General features: G+C 33.7%; 1 protein-coding gene across 1 annotated transcript in view; it reads left to right on the forward strand.

Moving 5' to 3' along the window:
* The window catches only part of TRHDE (thyrotropin releasing hormone degrading enzyme), a 475,008-nt gene that overhangs the window by 97,798 nt on the left and 350,920 nt on the right, over positions 1–26,290 (forward strand). The window contains exon 3 of the mRNA XM_074220778.1: positions 20,888–21,014. Within this exon, the coding sequence (XP_074076879.1) occupies positions 20,888–21,014 (127 nt within the window). The remainder of the gene's footprint in view (positions 1–20,887; positions 21,015–26,290) is intronic.

Here is a 26,290-nt window from a genome sequence, read left to right on the forward strand (position 1 = left end):
GAGGGAGAGGCAGAGAGACAAGCACAAAGAGACACAAGAGATAAGAGAACAGAGGGAAGAATTTAAGATCCAGGTCAGCACCTTGGAGAGCACTCGTAAAAGAGGGCATAATTTTAATGAGGAACCAATAGAAGAGACTGAAGAATATTTAAGAAGATATGGGTACAAAGAAGTAATAGTGTCATGATGCCCGGAGAGGAGAACGTATTCAGAGGAGAGGGTGGTTAACAATATCAGTTGCAGCAGAGAAGTTTAGGATGATTTTGGGGAAAGTTGATCAGTTTTCAATGATTATGTTAATACTTTTGGGAAAGAATTTCAATTGAATGATAAACTAGGAAGTCAGATTGCAAAGGATTGAGGAACAAAGGAGAAAGTTGAGGCAAAAGCTTTTCTATTTTAAGTTTAACTATGAAATGGAGGAGTGATATAGAGTTAAAGCTTGAAGGCATGATACGTCTTAGACACATCTAGTTCCTTTAAATATAATTCATGACTTAGTCTCAAGGTTCTGGTTGCAGACATTGCCCAGTCTATTAATGTCCTTCCTAAGTGATAGTACCCATAATTGAATAGTATTCTCCAGAAAAGGAGTAGAACACAATAGAATTAATTCTTCCCTATTCATTGGGTAATATGCCTCTCTTAATGTAGCCCAAGATTGCATTAGCTTTTTGGCTGACATAATACTTACTCCTTATATAGATGTGTGTGTGTGTGTGTGTGTGTGTGTGTGTGTGTGTGTGCGTGTGTGTGTATATATATATATATATATATATATATACATATATATATGTATATATATATACACATGCACACATTTATATATATACACATATATATGTATATATAAACATATATATGCACACATTTATATATATACATATATATTTATATGCACACATGCACATAGATATAGATACACACATATACATGTGTTTATATTTATACTTATGTGTACATATGTACCTGTGTACACACACATATACATATATACATATATATATATATATATATATATATATATATATATATATATACACACACTAATAAATCTCTCCCATTTTTGTACTTGTTTAGGTGAGTTTTGTATATCCAGCCTGTCAAATTCTTTTTATCCCTACTCCGTCTTCTAGTGTCTTATGTATTCCTCCCAGTTTTGTTCATCGGCAGATTTATGAGGGGCCATATATGTCTTTAAATCATTGCTCTGCTCCTTCCCATCAAATGTTGGTTCCACAAAAGACCATAACAAATAGTGAATAGTGATTAAAACCATTTATTCAAGCAAAATAGCCAAAAAAGAAATTGGAACTCACAGGAGTGGGAATTATCTCTGTGAGGTAAGTGAGTCAACATTCAGGTCAGACCAAGAGAGAGGTTCTGATCTCACCCAAGGAGTTCCATTCTTGAATTCATAAGGAAACCAGGAACATTGAAGAACTAGCTTCCCCTACATGTTTGCTCCCTCTCCAAGTGTTTCTCCTGAAGATCATAAGTTCTTTTTCCCAAAGAAAATTCTGATTCCAACTTAATAAATCCCTTATGAAGGTATGTGGAACCACGCTTCATCAATGAGGAGTCATGTCCTCCTATATATATGCAGCTGTATTCCAGAAATCCTGATTTTGGTTGGAAGCCCAATTATCTTGCTATTTAATCATCAGCTATTACTCTTTGACTCTATCTAGCAAACCAATTTAATATATATGATTATATTATTTTTCAATCCATTTTGCTTTTTTTCTCCATTTCTTTATAAAAGAAAAACCAGAAAAAATTAGATCCACAAATCTAATCCAAAGATCCCTTTATTTATTAGCTTTGTAATCCCATCAAAAAAGAGCATTTAGCTACTTATACTTGATGAAGCCATGTTAATTCTTTTTTTTTCTTTTAGGTTTTTGCAAGGCAAATGGGGTTAAGTGGCTTGCCTAAGGCCACACAGCTAAGTGTTTGAGGCTGGATTTGAACTCAGGTACTCCAGACTCCAGGGCTGGTGCTCTATCCACTGTGTCACCTAGCCGCCCCAAGCCATGTTAATACTTGCTAACTATTCACCAACCATCTTTTTAAAGAGATATTTTAGAATTTTCCCAGGAATCAATGTCAGACCAAATGAGACTGTTATTTGAAGATATGTTTTCTTCCCTTTTTTTGAAAATTGGGACATTTGCCCTTCTCCAGTGTTAGGGTGCCTGTTCCCCTTTCCATTATCTTTTAGATATCCCAACAATGACTCAATCTTAGTTGATGTTCATCTGGGTCAAATTGCCCTTTAATTCATCAAGGTAAGCTAGGTGTTTTCTTACTATCTCACTTATTTTGGGTTTTAACTTCCTGTAAATAATTTTTGTTCTGTAATTTATAGTGAGATATTCATTCTATCTTGTGGAGAAAATAGAAACAACATATGACTTGGGAAACTGCCTTCTTTCTCTGTTGTCAGTTATTTTTGTTCCCTTTCCTTGAGGAAAAGACCCTTTCCCAACATAGTTTATATCTATTTTCTTGCTAAAATCTCCTATATTTTTAATTGTTTTTAATTGTTTTAATTGTCTTCACTTGTTCTCCTTAGTTTATTCTAAGCTTTACCATTTTTTTACACTTCTGAAATATAAATGAGGGAACTGGACCCCTCTATGACTTTTCACATTACTATTTTAACCAGAATTCATCATATGACATAATTTTAAGTTACTCCATCATTCTGGTGGTTGTCTGAGATTTATTGATGTCCTTCCTATAAAGGGGGCATCTGACAGAAATCACAATACTTGTGTTCTGACCATGAGGTACTAGAATAGAACTTACACCTCCCTAAGTCTAGTCATTATACTAAGATTGCATTTACTTTTTTAGATATTATTTCAGTAAACTCATTTTGAGCTTGCTAGTTATTAAAACCATCTGATTTTTTTTCAGATAAACTGCTGTTTAAAATTCCTTCACTTCTTTTTTTTGACACAAGGATAATACTTTACATATGTCTTATTAAATTTTATTTTTATTACATTTGACCAAATGGTTAACCTGTCTATAGTTGATATTTTAGAATAAGCATGAATGTTAGCAAGACCAAAGGAAAGGTTCACTAGGCAGCAGGAACTGGTATTAGGAAGTTTGAATCTTGCTTAAGTTTTTTCTTCTGTAAAATGGGAATAAACATGCTATATAAATATTAGTCCTGACTATTGCTGCTACTACTGGGTTTTTTTAGTAATACTTTAAGCACTTGCACTGTTAAATATGTTTCCTCAAATTCCTAATTTACTCTCATGAGAAGATTTGCTCATTGAAAACATGGCAGGCCATAAGGGTTATTTAATTTAAAATACCAAATTTAAAAGTCAAATCAGAGAAAACGTTATGCAAATTGTTATTTAACAGGTGCACTTTTGATTGTAAATGTTTGTACTGGCTGTTCAATGAAACTATAGACCATTTCATGTAATTACATAACAATTCTCCATTTCAAGAATGCAACAGATATCTAAAGTAGTCCAGTGGAAAGATCCTTATTTGAAAATATTTTTAATGATAGTAAAATCCGAAAACCATTTTCCCTCTTTTTTTTGCAATCTTAAAAAATGAGCATCCAAAAAGCTTACTTTGAAATGATGTAGCATGTGTACATGTTTAAAATCTCAGAGGAAAACCTTTGAAAGCTGATTTAATGCTGAAAAGGGAGTAAGTTCACCTAGGCTTTTTTTTTTTAACATAAATTCACCCTTTCTTTCACCATTTCTTTTTCTTTTTAGGGGTCAAGTGGAATGAAGGATGCCTTTTTTGAACCATAACTTCTGTAACCCATCCTTTGCAAGATTGCATTGAGATTCTTAATCTTTTTACCCATGCATGTAACTCATGTAATATTAGGTAGAAAGCAATGGGGAAATCAACATGCATCTGTATCTCTCCTTTTCTAATATGCAATTGGAATAGACATCATATCAATAAGTTGCTGAGGGATGCTTCTATAAATAGAGAAAGATCACATGTAAAATGATTCAATGATTGTATTAGAATTTAGAATTTATTTTCCTTTTGAGTTTAGTTTGAACTTCCTTAGTGTAAAGGAAAAAATTGTTCAAATTCATTGCTTCAGTGTATTCACACAGGGTTGGTTTTTAAATAATAAACCCAAAGGATCTACTTCTGCTTGCTCAGTTGTGATAATCAGTTCCCTGTTGCTGCTCAGTGTTAGTTATCCTGATTACAATAGGACACCACCCAACACTATTTTGTGTTGTGGTGGTTGAAGAGAGTTAAAAAAATCAACCAATCAACATGCTTTTGTTATTTTTGTATTATGTGATTGACATTGGGCTAACTGCTCGGAAACAAGATGGAAATCAAGAAGAATTAATTGCAAAAAAAGGAGGATGAATTATGTATGGAAATTCCTTTCTTGAAAGATATGGGAATTAGATTAATCTCTAAGGTGCAAGATATAATTTCTGAAGGTCTTTGGGAGGGACCCTGTGAAAGGGGAGGTAATAATTGAATGGGAAGGGAATAATACATTTGCATTGTCTTAATAGGTTTCCATCACAGAGTAACAGAAACTCTAAGAATCATGGAGGATAACTTTATAGTTCATTGCTTTTGAACTGTTAGCAATAAAATAAAGCTCATGAAGAAAGAGATACCATGTTATGATTAAGTAAAACCTAATTGCTTTTGAAATAAGCCATCATTAGTGTGTATGAGAAGAGCCTTGTAACATGAACTATGGTAGAGTCAAATTTTGATTTTCCATTTGTGAATTATTCCTGGCTTTCTCCACCAGTGTGAAACTGGAGCTAGGCAGGTACTAATAAGGTGAGTATTTGTATTTGAGTGATTGGCTGAACTGGGATTGGGTCTATGTGATCCTCCAAAAGCCAGTTCAAATATTTTAACAGTCTTCAGGGTATTAATTCAATTATTTTCTGACTGCTCACATTAATCAATTTTAGTCTTTATCAAATTCATTTCATTTACAAATGCCAGACATTGTTCTCTGAACTGGGAGGAGTACAGAAAAAGGGGGGGGAAGCCAAACTTAACAATCAAATCACACAGCAGACCTTGCCTTCCAGTTTGCCTTTTTAATCCTAAAATTAATAATTCCATTGTTGCAAGTCAAACTGTAAGCTTTTTGTCTCCTCTAGGAAGCTCAACTAATTTGGCAACATTTTTCTTGTCTAAATTTGAGCATACATTCATGTGACTTGCAAATCAAGTTAATTGATAGAAATGATGGGAATGCTCTTAGACTACTTTAATATATGATCTCAGGTGGGCACTCCTTAAGTGCAACTGATTATGGCCCCAGTCTAGTTTTAATAACTCTAAAATTTCATACTTAATGCATGAGTACTGAAATCTGTTCATTACAAGCTTCCTAATAGTAAGCAAACTAGGACAACTATGTGGTGTGGTAGATAGAGCACCAACCTTGGATTCAGGAGGACCTGAGTTCAAACCTGGTCTCAGACTCTTGACCCTTACTACCTATATGACCTTAGACAATTCATTTAACCCTGAATTTCTCACATCCAGGGCCATCTCCAGTAGTCTTGGCCTTTGGACTCAGAGGACTCTGGAGGAGAAAGTGAGGATGTGACTTTTCATAACCCCTCCCTCACTCAAATCCAATTCACTTGCTTGTCATGGCATCACCTCCCTAATGTCATGGTAGTTTTCATCATCATCATCATCATCATCATCATCATCATCAAGCTAAATATTTTACCTTTCAGCATCTTGTTTAAGTATCTAATCTTTAAATGGAGCTGAAAATCAAAGAGACTTTTCCTTTTTTTTGTTTTTGCAAGGCAGAGGGATTTAGTGACTGGCACAAGGTCACACAGCTAAGTAATTATTAAGTGTTTAAGGTCACATTTGAACTCAGATCCTCCTAACTCCAGGGCTGGTGTTTTATCCATTGTGACACCTAGCTGCCCCTAAAGAGATTTTTCTAAGGAGATTTGTTTATAGGTGAAAAATTGTGGTACAGGAACAGTTAAATGATTTGCCCATGACAAGAAAGTTAGTTAGTAGGGGACTGATACTAGAACAATCCAGAAAAGTTAAATGAATATCCATGATAAGACAATTACTTAGCAGTAATTTAAGGCTAGAACATAGATATACTTTTTTGTTGATTGATATTTTATTTTTTCAATTACATGTTATGAAAGTTTTCAGCATTCATCCACTTGCATATTTATGTTACACATATTTCTACCCTTCCCAGCCTTCTCCCCTCAGTGATAAAAAGTCTAGTAAAAGTTGTACATGTTCATGTTTTCAATATGTTTACAAATTAGTCATTTGTGTATGAGTCATTAGGACTAAGGAAAAAAAAAAGAAAGAACCACAGGATAGGAAGGAAAAAACATGAGAAGTTTTAAAATGTGAAGATGGTATCCATTTGATATCTGGGGTTTTTTCTTTTTTTGTTTGTTTTATTTTGCTTCATTTTGTTTTCCTCTGAATATGGATGGTGTAGTCCATAATAGGTCTTCTCATGGTTGTCCTAGATCTCTGAACTGTGATAGGAGCTGCATCCACCATAGTTGTTAAACTCTGTTGGTTCTGTGCCCTTCACTTTATATCAGTTTGTGTAATTCTTCTGTGTCTCTAAAGTATGGCATTCATGGTTTCTTATAGGACAAAAGAACTCCATAACATTCACATATCAAAACTAGTTCAGCCATTTCCAAGTTGATGAGCATCCCCTTAATTTTTAATTCTTTGCTACTACAAAAAGAACTGCTAAAATACTTTTAGCTTGTGGGATTTTCCCCATTTTTTATGATTTCTTTTGTATATCGGTATTGCAGGGTCAAAGGGTATGATCAGTTTTATTGTTCTTTGGGCATAGTTCCATATTTCTCTCCAGAATGGTTGGATTAAGAACCTAGATATTCTGATTTACTTGTTCCACAAATAATGCAAGATATTGGCTTCCTTATTCCCAGATATAATGCAAGGTTTTCTTTTGGAGACCTAGATCTATGATTTCATTTGTATAGTGAACTTCTGGTGAATAAAATTCCTTCCCAAATAAATTAGTAACAATTTTTAATGTTATTTTATTCTTTCCAACTACATGCAAAGATAGTTTTCAGCATTTATCTTTTTGTATGCTTTTCAGTTCCACATTTTCTACCACCTTCCCTTTCCTCCACACTCCCCACGACAGTGAGTAATATGATATAGGTAATATATGTACATGTATTGTTTAATATATTTCTATACTAATCATGATCTGAAAGAAGAATCAGAACTAAATGGAAAAGAAAAAAACATAAAATTAGTTTCAAAAGTAAAAATACCATGCTTTGGTACATATCCAGATTCTATAGTTTTATTTTCTGGATATGAATGGCATATTATATCATAAGTCTTTGAGAATTGTCTTTGATCACTGAACCAGATTAGTAACAATTTTGAAATTTATAATCTTGGAGCACTGAGAATTATTTTTTTAGTTTATGCAAGGCAATGGGGTTAAGTGGCTTGCCCAAGGCGACACAGCTAGATAATTATTAAGTGTCTGAGGCTGGATTTGAACTTAGATACTCCTGACTCTAGGGCCAGTGCCCTACCCACTGTGCCACCTAGCTGCCCTGGCACTGAGAATTTTTTAAAAATTTTATTTATTTAATGCAATGGGATTAAGTGGCTTCCTCAACGTCACACAGCTAGGCAATTATTAAGTGTCTGAGGTCAAATTTGAACTCAGGTCCTCCTGTTCCAGGGCCAGTGCTCTATCCACTACATCACCTATCTGCTCTGGCACTGAAAATTTTTAAAAATACTTTATATTAGTACTTTTTGCTTTTATATTATCTACATTTCAAACTACATTTCCTTTTATATACATTTCTCTCCTAGAAAATCAACTCATAATATTTTTAAAAGGAAGAAAAAAGTTTAGCTATACTAACCAACATATTGAAAGAGTTTGATGTTAATTGAATATGCTATACCCATGATTTCTCTGTCTTTACCCAAATGTGGAGGTAGATTTCTCCTTATATCTTTGTTTTGGGATCAAGCTTGGGCATGGATATTTCTCAGCTTTGTTTTGTTGTTTTTCTTTCCATTTACCTTTTTGAAATGACTAGGCATATTTTTCCTGGTTTTGCATAATTCACTTTGCATCAGTTCATAAATTTTTCTGTGCTTCTCTGTGTTCAATATCTTCATGAATTCTAAAATTACAGTTATTCCATTCCATGCAAACACAAAAATTTGATAGAAATCCCCTAATTGATGGGAATAAGATTCATTTCCAGTTTTGTGCTTTCATAAAAAGTGCTGCTTCAAATATTTTGGTTCTACATTGTGCCTTTCTTCTTGTTCTAATCTTGTTCTTTTTTGATGACTATGTTGTTGATGTTCTTTTTCTTATTTTTTCTCAGTCTTGTTTTGTGGCTTTTGTTACCATTTGCACTGTTATAATCACCAGATACATTGTTTTCCTGATTTTGCTTTATTTGATATCACAATTTCTAGTTCTGTTTTCTTGGATTCCCTTGATATAATATAAATTTTATCCCAGTATTTGATTTTGATTCTCTAAATGTCTTTGCTTTTAAAATATGCTTCTTATTCACAAGAAATTATGGACTTTTCATTTTAGTGAATTAATTTTTAAAATTTAGGGTCATTAGGCTTGTGTTTTCCTCATTTTAGTTTTCTAGTTCTCTATTTAGATAATTTTTTATTCTTTTTAAAAAAATCAGACCTTTTTCTTATGAGTAATTTTGTTTAAATTACTTTTTATAGAACTCTGTTTATATTGTTTTCTTGCACCCTTAAATTTGTCGATATTTTTTCTAATTTTGGGGTTTTCCATAAATTACTGTTTCCTTTTTTCTTTTCTTTAGTCATCTATGTCTTTCCTTCTTGCTTAGACAGTAAGTCCAAAATCCCCTCCAGCTTCTTTTGGTCATTGGATTTTTTTCTGTGCATTTTTCCAAAGATTTTTTTGTTTTTTCATTAATTCTCTTCTATTCCTGCTTATTCTAAAATTGTATTATTCAAATTAAGGTATTTATCTTCATTCTTTAATCTCTGTTACTCATGTAGTTAAAGCTTCAAAATAATTGAGTTAGAATTCCCAATTCCGATCAATTTCTTTTTTTCATTTCAAATTTATTTATTTTTTCATCCATTTATACATGCATATTTTCAAATTACAAAATTTCCTTCCATACCCTCATTCCACCCCTCCCCTTAGCAGGAATAGTCAGGATTTTTTTGTTAAACATACTTACAAATTATTAATTTTTGGCATGAGGAATTAGAATTAATGGAACGAGATATAAATAAGATAATTTTTGTAAAGTGTTCATCAGATTCAGAAGGGTTGTTTTGTTTCTGTGTGTTTTGTTTTGTTTTGTTTTTCTTTCTCTGGTTGTGGATAATGTAGTCCATAGCTAGTCAAATAGAGTTGTCCTAGCTCTTTGGACTGTTGATAGGAGTTGTTGCCATCAAGGCTGTTCATCTCACAATGTTGTTGTTGATATGTACATTGTTCTCTTGGTTCTACTCCCTTCTTTCACCATCATATCCCTTAAATCATTCCATGCTTCTCTAGAGTCTGACTATTTATGGTTCTTTATAGAACAATAATATTTCATAGTATTCATGTACCATAACTTGTTCAGCCATTCCCTAATTGATGGGCATTCCCTCAATTTTCAATTCTTTGTCACTACAAAAAGAGCTGCTATGAATATTTTGGAACATGTAGGACCTTTCCCGTTTTTACAGTTTTTTTCTGGATATAGTCCTAGAATTGCATCAAAGGGTCTGAATAGTTTTATTGCTCTTTGGGCATAGTTCTATATTACTCTCCAGAAAGGTTAGATCTGTTTACTACTCCACCAGCAATGCATCACTGTCCCAATCCTCCCACAATCTCTCCAACATCAATCATCTTCCCTTTTTCTCATCTGGTTTAATCTAATAGTTGTGAGATGATACCTCATTGTTATTTTAATTTGCATTTCTCTAATCAATAATGATTTTAAGCATTTTTTCATATGATTATAGCTAGCTTTAATTTCTTCATTTGAAAACTGTCTGTTCATATCCTTTGACCATTTATTAGTTGGGAGATGACTTGTGATCTTATAAATTTGATGCAATTCTCTCTCTCTCTCTCTCTCTCTCTCTCTCTCTCTCTCTCTCTCTCTCTCTCTCTCTCTCTCTCCATATATATGTTAGAAATGAGACCCTTATCAAGACTCCTGGTATGAAGATTGTTTCCCAGATTTCTACTTTTCTTCTAATTTTTGTAACATTGATTTTATTAGTGTAAAACCTTTTTAAATTTAATAATGTCAAAATCATTCATTTTGCAGTTTATAATGCACTCTAATTCTTGTTTGGTCATAAGTTTATCCCTTTTCCATAGATCAGTTAGGTAGAGTATTTTTTTGGTCTATTAATTTATCTATGGTATCATTCTTCATGTCTAAATCCTGTACCTGTTTGTACCTTATTTGGGTATAGGGTATGAGAGGTAGAGCTATGCCTAGTTTTTTGTCATATGATTTTCCAGTTTTCTTAATAATTTTTGTCAAATAGTAAGAGGCTGATGTCTTTGGGTTTGTCAAATAGTAGATTGCTGTAGTTACTTATTGCAGTTTCTTTTGAACCTATCCTAGTCTGCTGGTCTATTACTCTAATTCTTAACCAGTACCAGGCAGTTTTTATGACTGCTGCTTTTTACTATAGTTTTAGATCTGGTATAGCTAGGCACCTTCCTTAACATTTATTTTCATCAGTTCCCTTGCTATTCTTGTCCATTTGTTGCTCCACATGAATTTTGTTACTAATTTTTTCTGGCTTGGTAAAGTAGTTATTTGATAGTTTGATTGGTATGGCACTGAATAAATAATTTGATTTGGGTAGAATTGTCATTTTTATTATGTTAGCTCGACCTAATCATGAGTATTTGAAATTTCCCTACTTATTTAGACTTATTTGGGTGAGAAGAGCGTTATAATTGTATCATACAGTTTCTGGGGTTTGTCTTGGGAGGTAGATTCCCAAGTATTTAATGTTGACAAAAGTTACTTTAAATGGAATTTCTTTGTTCTATCTTTTGTTTCTGGGTTTTGTTGTTCATATAAAGAAATGCTGATGATTTATGTGGGTTTGTTTTAGATCCTGCTACTTTGCTGACTTTGTTAATTGCTTCAAGGAATTTTTTTTGTCAATTTTCTGGGGTTCTCTAGGTTTACCATCTGCAAAGAGTGAAAGTTTTGCTTCCTCATTGCCAGTTCTGTTTCCTTCAATTTCTTTTTCTCCTCTTATTGCTACTGCTAGCATTTCTAATACTATATTGAATAGTAATGGTGATAATGGGCATCCTTGTTTTACCCCTGAATTAATTGGAAATGCTCTGAGTTTGCTACCATTAAATATAATATTTATTAAAGTTTTTTTATAGATACTATTTATTATTTTAAGGAAAACTCCATTTATTCCTAAACTTTCTAGTGGGTTTTAAAAATAGGAATGGATATTGTATTTTTTCAATGGCTTTTTAAAAGCATCTATTGAAATAAGCATGTGATTTCTGTTGGTTTCACTATTGATATGTTTAATTATGTTGAGTGTTTTTCTAATATTGAACCATCTCTGCCTGCCTGGTATAAATCCAACCTGATCATGGTGTATTATCCTGATAATAACTAGCTGTAGTCTCATTGCTAAAATTTTATTTAAGATTTTTACATCAATGTTTATTAGGGAGATGGGTCTACAACTTTCTCTGTCTATTTTGGTCCTTCCTGATTTAGGTATCAGCACCACTGGCAGAACTCCTTCCTCTCCAATTTTTTAAAAATAGTTTATGTAGAATAGGATTAAATTGTTGCTTAAATGTTTGATAGAATTCACTTTAAATCCATCTGGTCCTGGAGACTTTTTCTTAGGGAGTTTATTGATGGTTTCTTCAATTTCCTGTTCTGAATTGGGGTTATTTAAGTAATTTGTTTCCTCTTCTGTTTATCTGGGAAGTTTGTATTTTTGTAAATATTCATCCATTTCACTCAAGTTGTACAATTTATTGCCATACAGTTTGGCAAAGAAGCTCTGAATTATCTCTTTGATTTCTTCCTCATTGGTTGTTAGTTCACACTTTTCATTTTTAATACTAGTAATTTGGTTATCTTCTTTCTTTTTTCCATCAGATTAATCAGAGATTTTTCTGTTTTATTGGCTTTTTCATGAAACCATGTCTTAGTTTTATTTAGGACATCAATGGCTTTCTTGCTTTCCATTTTATTAATTTTTTCCCTTGATTTTCAGAATTTCTAATTTGGTATTTAATTGTTTAATTTGTTCTTTTTCTAGCTTTTTTTTAGTCACATGCCCAGTTCATTGATCTCCACTTTATTTATTGTATTCATATAGACATTTAGAGATATAAAATTTCCCCTCAAAACTGCCTTTGCTGCATCCCATAAATTTTGGAGATAAAGTTAAATTTTGGAGATAAAGTTATTTAATTTCCAATTAATTCTTGGTTTATCTTTCTCTGACCCTTTATTACATGTAATTTTTATTGCATCATGGTCCCCAAAGTGTGTATTTATTATTTCTTCCTTTCTGCATTTGATTTTAAGTTTTTTTTGTGCCTTAATACATGGTCAGTTTTGGTAAAGGTGCCATGTACTGCCGAGAAAGTTATATCCTTTTCTATCCCCATTAAGTTTTCTCCAGAGGTCTATCATATCTAAGTTTTCTAAGATTTTACTCACTTTCTTAACTTCCTTTTTGTTTATTTTGTTGTTAGATTTATCTAGTTCTGAGAGAGGGAGATTGAGCTCTCCCATTATAAAGTTTTGCTGTCTATGTCTCCTTATAATTCACTCAGCTTTTCCTCTAGGAATTTGGATGCTATACCACTAAGTGCAAACATGTTTAGTAATGGTATAGCTTCATTTTCAGTGATACCTTTTAACAAGATGTGGTTTCCTTCTTTATCCCTTTTAATGAGATTGGTTTTTGTTTTTACTTTGTCTGAGATTAGGATTGCTACAACAGATTTTTTTTTACTTCTTCTGCTGAGGCATAATACATTTTGCTCCAACCTTTTACCTTTACCCTGTGGATATCACTCTTCTACAAATGTGTTTCTTGTAAACAAGATATTGTATGATTCTGGTTTTTAATGCATTCTGGTATCCACTTACATTTTATGGGACAGTTCATCTCATTCATATTTACAGTTAAGACTAGTAATTCTGTATTTCCCTCATGCTATCTTTCTCCATTCATATCTATCTCTTTTCTTTTCTCTTATTCCTTCTCATCAAAATTTTACTACCTTTCTGCTCTGACTTTTCTTTTAAAAATTTAATTTTGAGTTTATTTTCACTTATACCTTCCCTTGCCCTTTATCAGTCCCTTCTTCCCTTATATTTCCCTTTCCCAGTCCCTCCCCCCCCACTTCTGTATAGAATAAGTTACATTTTTAAACCCAAGTTGGAATATATTTTATTCCTTCACTGGTCTAAATCCATTGTATAAAATTTACTCAGCATTCACATTATTACTTCTTTCCCTATAAAATTATATATTGTTGTTCCTCTTCCCTCAGTGTTATTTATCACTCTGATATTATTAATCACATATCATCAATTCACAGTTCAATTTTTTGATTGCTTCAATAGCTCCTATTGTTATCAAGATATCATCACAGAATGTTTACTTGATTGCTTGATAAGCAGAATTGACTCAAATTGCATCAAATTATAATTATAATCATTTTTTTTGTCTTACCCTCTTTTTCAAGCATCACTCAAGTGCACACAATCCTCCTCACAAGGCAAAGCATCATCCAAAGCCAAATCATTTCTTGAACTATTGTACCTCTACCCACAGGCCTATTTTCTTTCACACTTTAGCCCCTCCCCACCCAGTGTACTTAAACCCCGTTAAGTGAAACACCCAATGCTGATCTAATTAAGAATACTGAAAATCTCTAAGTTCTGGGAGCCTCTGGAGGTCTCACCTGAGAACTTTACAAATGATTGTAACAGAGACACTGTCTCAGGTTCTCACAGCTTATGATGCCCTCAGTAGACAAGGTGCTTAGCATCTTGCAATTAAAGTAAGTCAAAGTATAATGACACTCTTAAGTTAAAGGTAACACCCCTGTTTTTTTCCAGGGCTTTTTGTCTCAACACAGTGATGTCATCTTGGACCTCTTCAACTGAGAAACAAGACCCAATTATGCCCATACACTTTAGGTTCATTCTCTTCAATTATATTCTACCCTCTAATTATCCTTAGAGAAGTGTTATATCTTCCCTATTAGGGCTGTATATAATTTGATAATCAACCAACATTTTTTGACATCATAGGCAACTTCTTGGCCAACAGTGAGCCAGGGATCAGACCTTTGCAGAGTCTTATCCCCCCCCCCCCCCACTTTCTTTTATGTCCAGGTTCTGACTTCACAGAGGATTGTTCCTCACCCAGTCCTGTGTTTTACCCTGGTGCTCTCAGGGTTCAGATTTATTTAGGGTTGGGATCCTCCCTGCTGGCTTGCTACCCACCTGCTAGGACTTCTGTTATTATTAAACTGTCAGGACCTGGATTGAGCTATGGCTAAAAGCTTCCCTCTGGCTTTCCTGGCTCTCCCACCTCCTGGACTTTTCTTCCCCTTTCCCCCGATAGAGACAGACCTTCAGTAAAGATCCTCCATTCTGTCTGCCGTTGAAAACTTCTTTGAATCTCCTCTTTTTCTTGGTGGGATTTGCAGTGTAAGTGTCAGAGTAGAGGCTTAATTTATCTTTGGTAGGGAAAGGCTCCAGGAGTATGTTAGCTTCACACCACCATCTTGACCAGAAGTTCCCAATTAATTTCTATGATATTTTCTTTATAGGCATAGTTTCACTGTTTCATTTTTCTATATTCTTTTATATTAGAATTATCCCTTCATAAGGGAAGAAATATAGATAGGAGCAGTACTACATTGGTACAGATTATCCTGTTTCATAAAACATACTAATTTTGCCTTCTGCCTTCCTCATGATTATTTTTCCCTTTGGTAGTCCCATTTCTTCTCAGAGTCTGTAATTCTTTTGGGTACCAGCTGCTCCCAGGAACTCTTAATATTCCCTTCCCCCTCCCCAGGGAATAATGTTGCTCAGGGGCCACCAAACTCCCAGAGAAGGTGGTTATCCAATGTATTAGGTCCCTGCCCCAGATAAAATTATCATGAAATTTGCTTCTTCAATTAGAGAAATGCACTATTTCTCCTTTTAGAGTGCTCTGTAGTGATATTCTTCTTTCTCATCAGATTAAGACACTTTTTATCCTCATCTTTTGCTCCCATATTCTCCTTCTCCCATATATCTCATCTTCTCAGAAATTATAGAGCTTTCTATTACTTTGCTTTGTATTCATGGATTTGATTATGGTTTTTCACCCATTCCACTTTGTTATTCACCTTCTCTCTTCTCATTTATGTTCTTACTCTTCAATTTTGTTCTACAAAACATATGGATTTTGCTAAAGGGAGCTGTGAGATTTAATGCTTCATGGTTTAATTCTGCTCCACTACTTTCACTTCTACTATTTATTATATCTTTATCCCTTATGTACTTAAAAAATCTCTTCATCCTTTCCACCCCAATTAATTTTTTGTCTTGTGGGTCACTCTTATTAAAAAACAAACTAACCAACCTTTAAATATGGTGTAATTTATTTCATTATTTAGTCTTTTCTTATTAAATTATTCTAATTCACCTTGCTTGTGGATCTATGGTTTAGATATTTGCATGCTGAATATTCTGATGTCTATTGTTATAAGAATGTTTCAAAAACCTCTCTTTTATTGAATATCTATATTTGTTTATTGATTAGACTTAGGTTTTCATGGTATGCTATTTTTTGCTTCTAGTTTAAGCTTTTTCAGTTGGGAAGAAATTATTCAATTTCCTTTCCAGTTTTAGTAGATGTGCATCATTTTTATGCTATTCAAGTTCTCTTTTCATGCAAAGGAGTCTTTCTTGTGAGTATTTGCAATTTTTTGGCATTGGAACTGATAGAAATAACTACTATATATCTTAGAGTGTGAAGCACAGTATTTTTTCTTCCTACAGGTGATCCATGTATTTTTTTTTTTGATTGGTCCTTTGTTTTCTATACTCAGTTCTGCTTAGCTTTTCTTTTTCTTTGTCATTACAATGTTTAGGTTTTCATTTGCCATCTGTTTTTCTGGAAGAAAAATAACCCTTAGATTGTTTTTATGCATCTTCACTTTTTTGGTCAATGACTGAACTTTAAGGTCAAATGAACACTTGGTGAACTAAATAAATATTTTCTCCAGTGTTCAGTAACAAAAAATAAAAAAAACCAGTCCCTAAAAGGTATGCACCAGAGGTAGAGAAATTGTAGTTGAAAATCCACAATCCAATAAAGCAAGAAGCTCAACAAAGTAGTATCCTTGTGAATTAATACTCGAGACCTCAAATACTTAAGGCACTTTCTCAGAATTTCTCCTTCATCTATCTCCATGTTATGATTGGGTACTTAAGTTGATCCATAGGCTTGTGTTGTGGGACCCAGGTAGGGATTTACCTAATATCAGATAGAATCTGAAGCAGCAGCCATAACTTACTCTACCTAGCTATATGAAGAGGAAAGGGGATAACTGGGCTTTCTTTTGCCAGGGGGAGCCCCGGGTTTAGGGAACAACATAGCTGCAATGCCCAGAATATTTGTATTATGCTACTTCTTCTTGTCAAAGCAGACAGGAACTTTACTAGTATGGGAAGGGGCCAGGAATGTGCTAAACTTGGGACTTTTGGTGGCAGTTTCCTCTGTGAAATGGTAGCTGACCTTTCTGGGTGTGAAATCCCCAGTTAGTGTCTTTTCTCTGCCACTGTCAGCTCTGCCCCCCCTGGACATCTTCTTATAAGTATTTGGACCTGCTAAATTACACAGGGACTTGGTTTGGGGTTTTAACTTAGTTTAACTCTGTCACTGATGAATCCTTGAGTAATGGTGAGGTACTCCCAGTGGACTCTTGATGATCTCAATGAGTTGTTGGAAGTCTGGAGATTACTTGCTGATACTGTCAAGGGGTCTGGTAGAATCAATAGCAGAATTTTCCTGATGTGTGATTCAATGGGCTATACAGGACATTTTCTGTGCAGTGTGTCCTTTGATTGAAAATAGCAAGGGGCCAGAGGAGCATCTTCCATCCACTCCATATTAAGTAGACTCTGTCCGGGGAGTCTACTGCTTCTGGTGAGAAGAGGAGGCAGACTTTCCTCTGACTTCTCACCTTGTATCTTGCAACTCCTGCTGAGAGAAGGTGGTAAAGGTGTGGGCTGGGCATCTTCCATTTGCACCAAAGCAGCAACTTTCAGCAAAAAGCAACTCTCACTCCCTGCTGTCACTCAGTCTCCTATCTGAGATGTAGAGAATCTCTGGTGCAGAGTGGTACAACCTTCCCTTTCACCTCAGACCTTACATCTCAGCAACTGTCCCTTAACTATTTGTTAGACAACTTCAACTGAGTTATCACTGTTGATAGAAAAACATACTATATATGCCTTATCAATTCCTTATCCCATTGTTTACAGCAACACTTCCAAATCTTTTCATCACTCCTTAAAATACTTATGGTGACTTCCCTCCCACCCACTTCTCACCCAACTGAGAAAGGTCTCTTATTTTATGGAAAAATTGAGGCCACTTACCATAAGCTCTCTCTTCACATTAAGTTGTCTGCCATTATCTTCTCTTACCCTTGGCTAATATAATGAGTTAGCTTTATACCTAACAAGGCTATCCTGCTCAGATGATCCCATCCTGATACATTCTATCTCTTCCAACAGTGTCCGTTCTGTTATCTCCATTCTATCATTTACTTTCCTTCTCTATCTATGGCTTAATTTTCTACTGCCTAAAAGATGTCTGCATCTCTTTCATCCTGAAAAAAAGTCCCTCATTTTATCCTTCCATTCATGCTAAAATTTTCACATATCTCTTCTGTCTTTCATGGCTAAAGTGCTTGGAAAGGCAGTCTACCATATGTGCCTCCACTTTTTCTGCTTTCATTCACTTACCCATCTACTCTCTCCAAAATTACCAGATCTCTTAGATGCCAAATCCACTTGTCTTTTATCAAGCCTCATTTTTCTTTGACCTTTCTGCAGAATTTGTTACTATTGATACTTTTTTAAGGTTTTTTTTGCAAGGCAATGGGGTTAAGTGGCTTGGCCAAAGCCACACAGCTAGGTAATTATTAAGTATCTGAGGTCGGATTTGAACTCAGGTACTCCTGACTCCAGGGCTGGCGCTCTATCCATTGCACCACCTAGCTGCCCCTATTGATACATTTTCTCCTGGTTCTCTTCTTACCTATCTGATGTTTCATCCTGTATCTCCTCTGCTGGCTCCTCGTCCAGGTCACACTCTCTAATTACCTTAGGGATCTATCTTGGATTCTTTTTTCTTCTTCTATATACTACTTCAATTGATGATTTCATCAACTCCTATGAATTTAATTTCAATTCTCAAATCTACCTGTCCCAACCTCGCTGCTGACCTCTAATCTCACATCTTCAACTGTCTTTAGGACATCTTGAAGTGGATGTCCAGTAGATTATTTAACCTTATCATGTTTAGAACTGAAATAATTATCTTTCCCCCAAACTCTTCCTGCTCCTAATCTCCCTGTTATTATAGAGGGTAATACTATCTTCCCAGTCCCTCAAGATGATAACCTAGATGTCAACTTAACTTTTAACACTGACCTCCCTTCCCCCTTTTCCAATTTCTTACCAAGACCTGTCAGTTTTTCTTTTGCAGTATCTCTTGAATATGACTCTTCTCTCTTCTGTTTCTGCCCCACTCTTACATAATAGACTGTTGCTAGGTCTACTTGCCTCAAGTTCTCCTAACTGTGATGCTTCTTCCATTCCTGGCTCTTGTCTTACTAGTGTTATTTTCTTTTGACCTCTTATAACTTTTTGAGTGGTTTATAAAGTGGAAAAACCATGGCTATACTAATTTTGGGTCTTGCTGATGGTTTTGAGTTATATTTTCCTCTTTGTTTCTTTGTTGGGATTTTATCAGCATTGTGTTAGTAAATATTTAACAAATATCTGTCTGGGGAAATTTTTATGCATTACACCATTTTGTTTAATATGTATTATTTACATTTTTCTACTTTCTTTGGTTTAAACAATTAATAAAATAATAAATCAAGTTCTTATTTTTAATTTTTACCAATTTCTTACCTGTAAATGCTCACATAAAATTTTTTTAAAAATGAGCTTTGGTGAACTGAGCACAAAATATTTTCAGTACACTCCTGGATTTTGCCTTATCTACTATTCCACCTGGTTTTTCCCTCTCCCTCCTATATTTGGAACTGAAGTCCTGGTTATTTTATATTAGAAATGAAAAATGATCCCAGTCCCAGACTATTGATAGACCAGAGACCAAAGGGATAGAATATCTTAGGGGATATTCGTTTGCCCAGGCCTTGTTGATTTGGCAGAAGGTAACTAATGATTTGGTCTATTTTAGCTCTTATTCATGGCGTCTCAGAATGGGGACAGGCTAAATCTCTTTTGAAAAATCTGATATAATCATTATCAAGCAGGATTCATAATTCCTTAGATTTGACTGTTTATTTCCACATAGAGTTTATACATTTTTCGACCTGAATTCATCCTTGTAGGTGGGAAGATAGAAGACTGCACCTGTATATATTTGCTAAATGTTTGTATTTAGTAAAAAGCATTTTTAATGAAAAAAACCTCTGTTTGATTTTCTCTAGATCGTAAACTTGTGTCTGTGGCCAATTTGTACCTGATGCAAGTCACCAGATCTTCCTATTCTGAACTTTTTGACCTCTTGAGTAAACCTTGCTAGCGGAGTGATATATATTAGGGAATAGATAAAGGAAAAATAGCTTCCACTCAAGGTGTGTGTGTGTGTGTGTGTGTGTGTGTGTGTGTGTGTGTGTGTGTGTGTGTGTGTTGTGTGTGTGTGTGTGTGTTTGCATATATTGCAAATTTAAAGTTTTTTTTAAATAAAATAATTTTATTTGAATTTTTTTCTCAAAATTGTTAACAATTTTTGTAGAGTTCTGTGCAACTTTCCTTAGGCCCTTTCTGGTGAGTAGTAGGTAATATATAGCTTGATTTAAGATGAGTATTAAATAGAAAGGTTGTGTTAGAAATATGGATTATTTCACCTTATTTGTCCCTTTTGGTTTCCCAGGCCTGGAGCCTTTATGGATTGACTTCAGAAATGTTAATTGCTTATGTCCATGAAAGAATTTACAAATGGTTGCCTCTCAACCTTCCCTTATGCATTGAGGATAATGGAAGTTGGTGCAGAAGAAAAGTAGGAAATGTGAATTATATTTTTCATTCAGTGTAGTAATGCTCCTGAAGCTCAATAAAATGTTTCTTTAACAAACCATGAACTCCCTCTCCTCCCAAGCCACAGTATCCTGTCTCCATTCAAAGTAGGCAAAGAGACCCATTATCCTAATCCACCGTACTATCATATCTCCAGCAAACACATGTGAGTGATTGCTTTTCAATATTGATTTTGATACTAGATGTATAAATCTTCCATTTGACAAGTAAGAAAAAAAAATCCCAGGGAATTATGCTTTTCTCAACTTTGTTACCTTAATTGTTTAAGTTCTGTCTTTTCAGCCACAGCTTGCTTTGATATATGAACAGGAATCCTCTTCTGGCTTTTAGAACATAAAAAAGTGATTTGTGTTGGCTCATCTTTGCAATAAAGGCAGAAGGCTGATACCCGGAGGCTGATGTAACCTTTTCTTTCTTTCTTTTTTTCTTGCCTTCTTGTTTCTAATCAGGTGCGATTATATGCAAGGCCTGATGCAGTCAGAAGAGGATCTGGGGATTATGCTCTCCATATAACAAAGAGATTGATAGAGTTTTATGAAGACTACTTCAAAGTGCCCTATTCTCTACCAAAACTAGGTAAGATTTTCCTCCTTTTTTTCATTGTAGCAAGAAGTACTTAAAAGTTGAGTCTATTTTCCTGTTGATTTTTAAATTTTCTCTTTTCATTATGAAGTTCACAAACATCAACAAATATAATCATCTCCAGATAAAAAGAAGTATGGATTTCATATGCAACGATGAATCAACTACATATGTAATTTGTTACAAATTATGTTTATTGCATATGTTTGTGTATATACTTTCATGAACATACCTCATTTCTTATGGCACAATATTTTCTATTATACTAATATGCCTTAATTTGCGCAGTATATCTTTAATTGATGGGTATGCCCCTTGCCCTCCTCAATTTCTAGAATTTTGCTGCTACAAAAAATGCTGTTATAGTTATTATTTTTGGTAAGGCAGTGGGATTAAGTGACTTGTCCAAGGTCATACAGGCAGGGGGTTAACTGACTTGTCTACGGTCACACAGTCAGGTAATCATTAAGTGTCTGAGTCTCCATTTGAACTCAGGTCTTTCTGACTCCAGAGCAAAGGCTCTTTCCACCAAACCACCTAGTTGCCCTTATAATTATTTTTTATGCATTTAGATATTTTTCCTGTTTTAAAAATCTCTGAGAATATATAAACTTGTAAGGCAGTGGGGTTAGGTGACTTGTGTAAGGTCACACAACTAGGTAATCATTAAGTGTCAGAGGCTGGATTTGAACTTAGGTCTTTCTGATCCCAGGGCTAGGGCTCTTTCCACTGAATCACCTAGTTGTTCCTATAATTATTTTTTATGCATTTAGATATTTTTCCCATTTTTAAAATCTCTGAGGATATAAACTTAGTGGGATATTTTTTGGGGGGGGATATTTTTAACCCACTTAATGGGCCACATTTCCTTGACATTTTGGATATAACTCAAAATTGTTTTACAGAACAACCCTACCAACTGTGGATTAGTGTTTTTGTTTGCTCCCACCCCCTCCAACAATTGTTTTTCTTTGGAAATCTAATTGGTATAGGATGAAAGGAAACTCAATTATTTTTATTTGAACTTCTTGTATTAGTGATTTGGAATATTTTTATGTGATGATTGATAGCTTGAATTTCTTCCGTAGAGAATTGAATGCTCAAATACCTTGAATTGTTTTTATGTTTTTGTTTTTATATATTTTGAATCAGTTTCTTATATATCATGAGCATCAGAAATTTATCAGAAAAAATTACTGCAAATATTTTCCCAATTAACTTTTCCTAATGTGAATTATATTGATATTAATCTGCATAAAACCTTTGTGATTTTATGTACTCAGATTTGTCCATTTTTCCTTTCTTTGATCCTATCTATCCCTTACTTTGTGAAGACTTCTTTTCCTACCCATATTAATGAAAAATTCTCCTTCCCTGCTTATTCAATTTATCTGTGATATGATCTTTCATCATTACTGTAGCTCTTGAATCCATTTGGAGGTATACAGTAATTGTTGGTCTGAACCTAAGCTGCATTAGACAGCCTCTCAATGTTCCTTGTAATTTTTCTTGAATAGCAATCATTAGTCCAAGTAGTTTAGATTATAGATTTGTCAAGCACAATTCTGAGCTACTATGTTAATTTATTCTGTATCTTGTACACTTAATCTGTTCATCGATCAATGTACTCACAAGATAAAAGACAAAAAGAAAAAAGAAGAGGGAATATTATCATAACTGATCAACATATCAAAAATGCCTGAAAATATGTACAATGTACCCCACCTCTGTAAAAGTGTGGGGTGGAAAAGTCTTCTCATCTCTTTTCTTTGGAGTTATCCTTGTTTTTCAGAATTTTCCAAGTCATCGTTTTTTGGTGGTTGTTCTTTCTATACATTGTATTTACAATGAATTTTATTATGATTTTTTTTCTCTAAAATGAGTCTTTGTGGGGCGTCTAGGTGGCACAGTGAATAAAGTACCAGCCCTGGAGTCAGGAGTACCTGGGTTCAAATCCAGTCTCAGACACTTAATAATGACCTAGCTGTGTGGCCTTGGGCAAGCCACTTAACCCCATTTGCCTTGAAAAAGAAAAAAAAACCTAAAATGAGTCTTTGTTAGACTGATTTACATTGCATTGAATATAAAGATTGATTGAGAAGTTTCATCATTATTACTATGTTGACATGACTTGACTATTAGCAATTAATATCTCTTTTTATTTATCCAAGTTCATCATTCTTTTGTTTTGTATTTGTTTTAATACAAGTAGTTTATATAACTTGGCAGATGAATTCCCAAATATCCTTTACATCATATGTTTTTCTTTTCCTTTGGGTTGTGTTTTGTTGATAATATTACAAAAAGTTTGATGATTTTTGTAGATTTAGTTTACATAATTCTATTTTATTAAACTTGTTAATAATCATAATACATTTTTGTTGATTCTGTAGAGTTTTCTAAGGAAATTATCAAGACATCTTTAAAAGTAATTATTTTGTTTTCTCATTGCTCCTGCTTAGTTTTTCAACTTCTTTCATACCCTATTGCTTTTGCTAAAATTTCTAGAACAGTATCAACTATAGTGTTGAAAATATATATCTTTGCTTCCCTTCTTATCTTACTGAAAAAGTATCTAGAGTTTTTCTATTATTGATAATGATTTATTTTGATATCATAGCTGCTCTGTACAATTTTAAGGAAAATTTCATTTATTCCTATTGCTTTTAATGCTAAAAATATTAATGGCTTGTGTTTTGCCAAAAGCCTTTTCTGCATCTCTCATTATAATAGTGCAGTGGGATTGTTTTAATAGTCTATAGTGTTTACAATTTTCTTAACATTGAGTCAACAGTGCACTCCTTATATAAACCCAAAGTAATCATAGTCTGTAATTTTCTTAAATGTAATTGTAGCTGCTTGGCTGAGACATTATTCAATTTTTTTTTTATAGAAATCCTTTAGGGATATTAGCTTCAAGTTTCTCTATCAGGTTTTTTAGGGGGTGTATGTAATTGCACAAAATGGTTTCTAATAATTTATTTAGATTCTTTTTTATTTCTGATTATGGAGATTTGGTTTCCTTTTGATTAGATTATATTAGTTAATATGCTTTAATTTGCCGTTTTCTTATTTTCCCCCAAATCTAGCTTTATTTCATTTTTACTGTAAATTTTCAGCCCTACTTGTTTAAGAGGTTTTTGTTTCCTTGCTTTTTTATTTATTTGCTTTAATAATGTTTTTGTTGCATGTTCAATGAATTCATCTCTTCTTTATCTCATTTAAAAATGTTTAGATATAAATTATCTCTTGAATAGTTTTCAATGCATCTCCTAAATGGTAATAGGTTGAAATTTTATAATTTTTCTTTGTTATCTTTTATCTCTGTGATTTGTTCTTTGACCAACCAATTTATTAAGGTTCATTTATTTAGTCTCTGGTTAGCTTTGAATCCTTTTCCAGTGTCTGTTATTGAGTACAATTTTTTTTTATCACATATTGGTAAATAAAGCATATATATAATATTTTGCTTATCTTTTATGTGGTTTTATGCTCTAAACAATATTTGATTTTCATTAAAGTGCCACATATACATAAGATACATGTATTTTTTTGTATTCCCATTTACTAGTCAGAGATGTAGCATATCCAACTTTTAAAAATTTACTTAAATTCTTAATCTATTTTGTCTTATTTTTAATAGCTTATCTAGATCTGAAAAGGTCACTATTATATTTTTATTGTTTATTTCTTCTTGGAATTTGATTACATTTTTCTTGACATATTTAAATTCTGCCATTTGTACTGTGTGCATCTTGTCTTATTTTTCTTGTCATGCCTCTTACATTCCAATTATAAAAATTAGTCATTTTCTCCCTTTGTTCTCCATTTTCCCATCCTACATTCTTTGTTCCCTATGTTTTTTTTTTCACCCTTAAGTTCATTAAAAGAGAATAAGCTTGTCACAATGACTTCTCTGGTGGGACTTTTTCTATAATCCTGGTTTGAATGAAGGACCATGATATTGTTTCTATTCAAATTTCTCTATCACTATTCAATGTACCAAACTTAAAATTTTTGTTGCAGTATATGCAGGACTGCTGATCTACTCTCTGACCTCTCATGTTACTATTTTAATGAGGAATTTTGTATCCTATTTTGCAGACTAGAATAATAATACATACACTTGAATATATATGTACATATACATATATATATACATAAATATGGATATATACATTTGTTTATATATAAGTATGGATATGCACTCACATACTCATATAATAAATTACACTATAAATATATGTATATGTTATTAAGTTGTTTTAGTTATATATGATTCTTTATGACCCTATTTGAGGTTTTCTTCACAAAAACACTAGAGTGGTTTGCCATTTCTTTCTCCATTTCATTTTATAGATGATGAAAATGAAGCAGAGTTAAGTGATTTCCCAGGGTCACATAGCTATTAAGTGTCTAAAGTCTGATTTGAACTCAGGACTCCAGACCTGGAGCTCTATCAAACAGTTGCTCATAAAACTATGTATAAACATACCTACCCACAAATATCCTGGATTTCACTGGTATGGGAATTCGCAATTGAAATCTCTCTCCCGCTGTGACTCTGAGGCTCTTTTGTAATTTTTCTCCTTAGAAGTGCCTGGGAATGCTGGGTTATACAGCTTGCTTAGGTTTATGCTTATTATATGTTTCATAGAAAGAACCAAAATATTGGACTTTCCAACTCCCCAGGTAAGTTCTTTATGCATTATCCCTCACTCTCTCTCCAACTTTTATTGAGTGAATCAATATCAAAAAGACAGACAAAGAAGACTTTGTCATTCAAGGGAAACATGGGTAGATTGGGAATCACAGGATTTGGGTACAAGTACTGGATCCTTTACTTTTTACCTGTGTGATCTTAGGCTTCAGTTTCCCCATCTTTCAAATGAGGGGATTTTCCTAGAACACCTTTTCCAGCTAAGTTGGTAATCTTTTAATCAGGACACCTAGAACAGAAAATTTCATTTTGTCCAAAATGATAAAGGAAATGATCTTGATTTGTTCTAACTCTTCCTTCAAAAGTACTTCACAGAAATGAGAAAGGCATCTATCTATGTGGGTGTGGGATCCCCAAAGAGAATAGTCTCCTTGATTAGTTTCTGCTTTCCTGCCACACAGCATGTTAGCCCCTCAATTTCCTTAACAATCCCTCAGGCTGTTTTTGTTCAGTCATGTATATTTTGATTGCTCAGCTACATATACAAAAGGGATCAGACTTTCTTAAAATGAGAAAAAATGAAAACTTTGCAAAATTTAAGGAGATTTAT

Source organism: Macrotis lagotis, chromosome 2 (assembly GCF_037893015.1).
Source record: "Macrotis lagotis isolate mMagLag1 chromosome 2, bilby.v1.9.chrom.fasta, whole genome shotgun sequence".
Classification (NCBI taxonomy): Eukaryota; Metazoa; Chordata; class Mammalia; order Peramelemorphia; family Peramelidae; genus Macrotis; species Macrotis lagotis.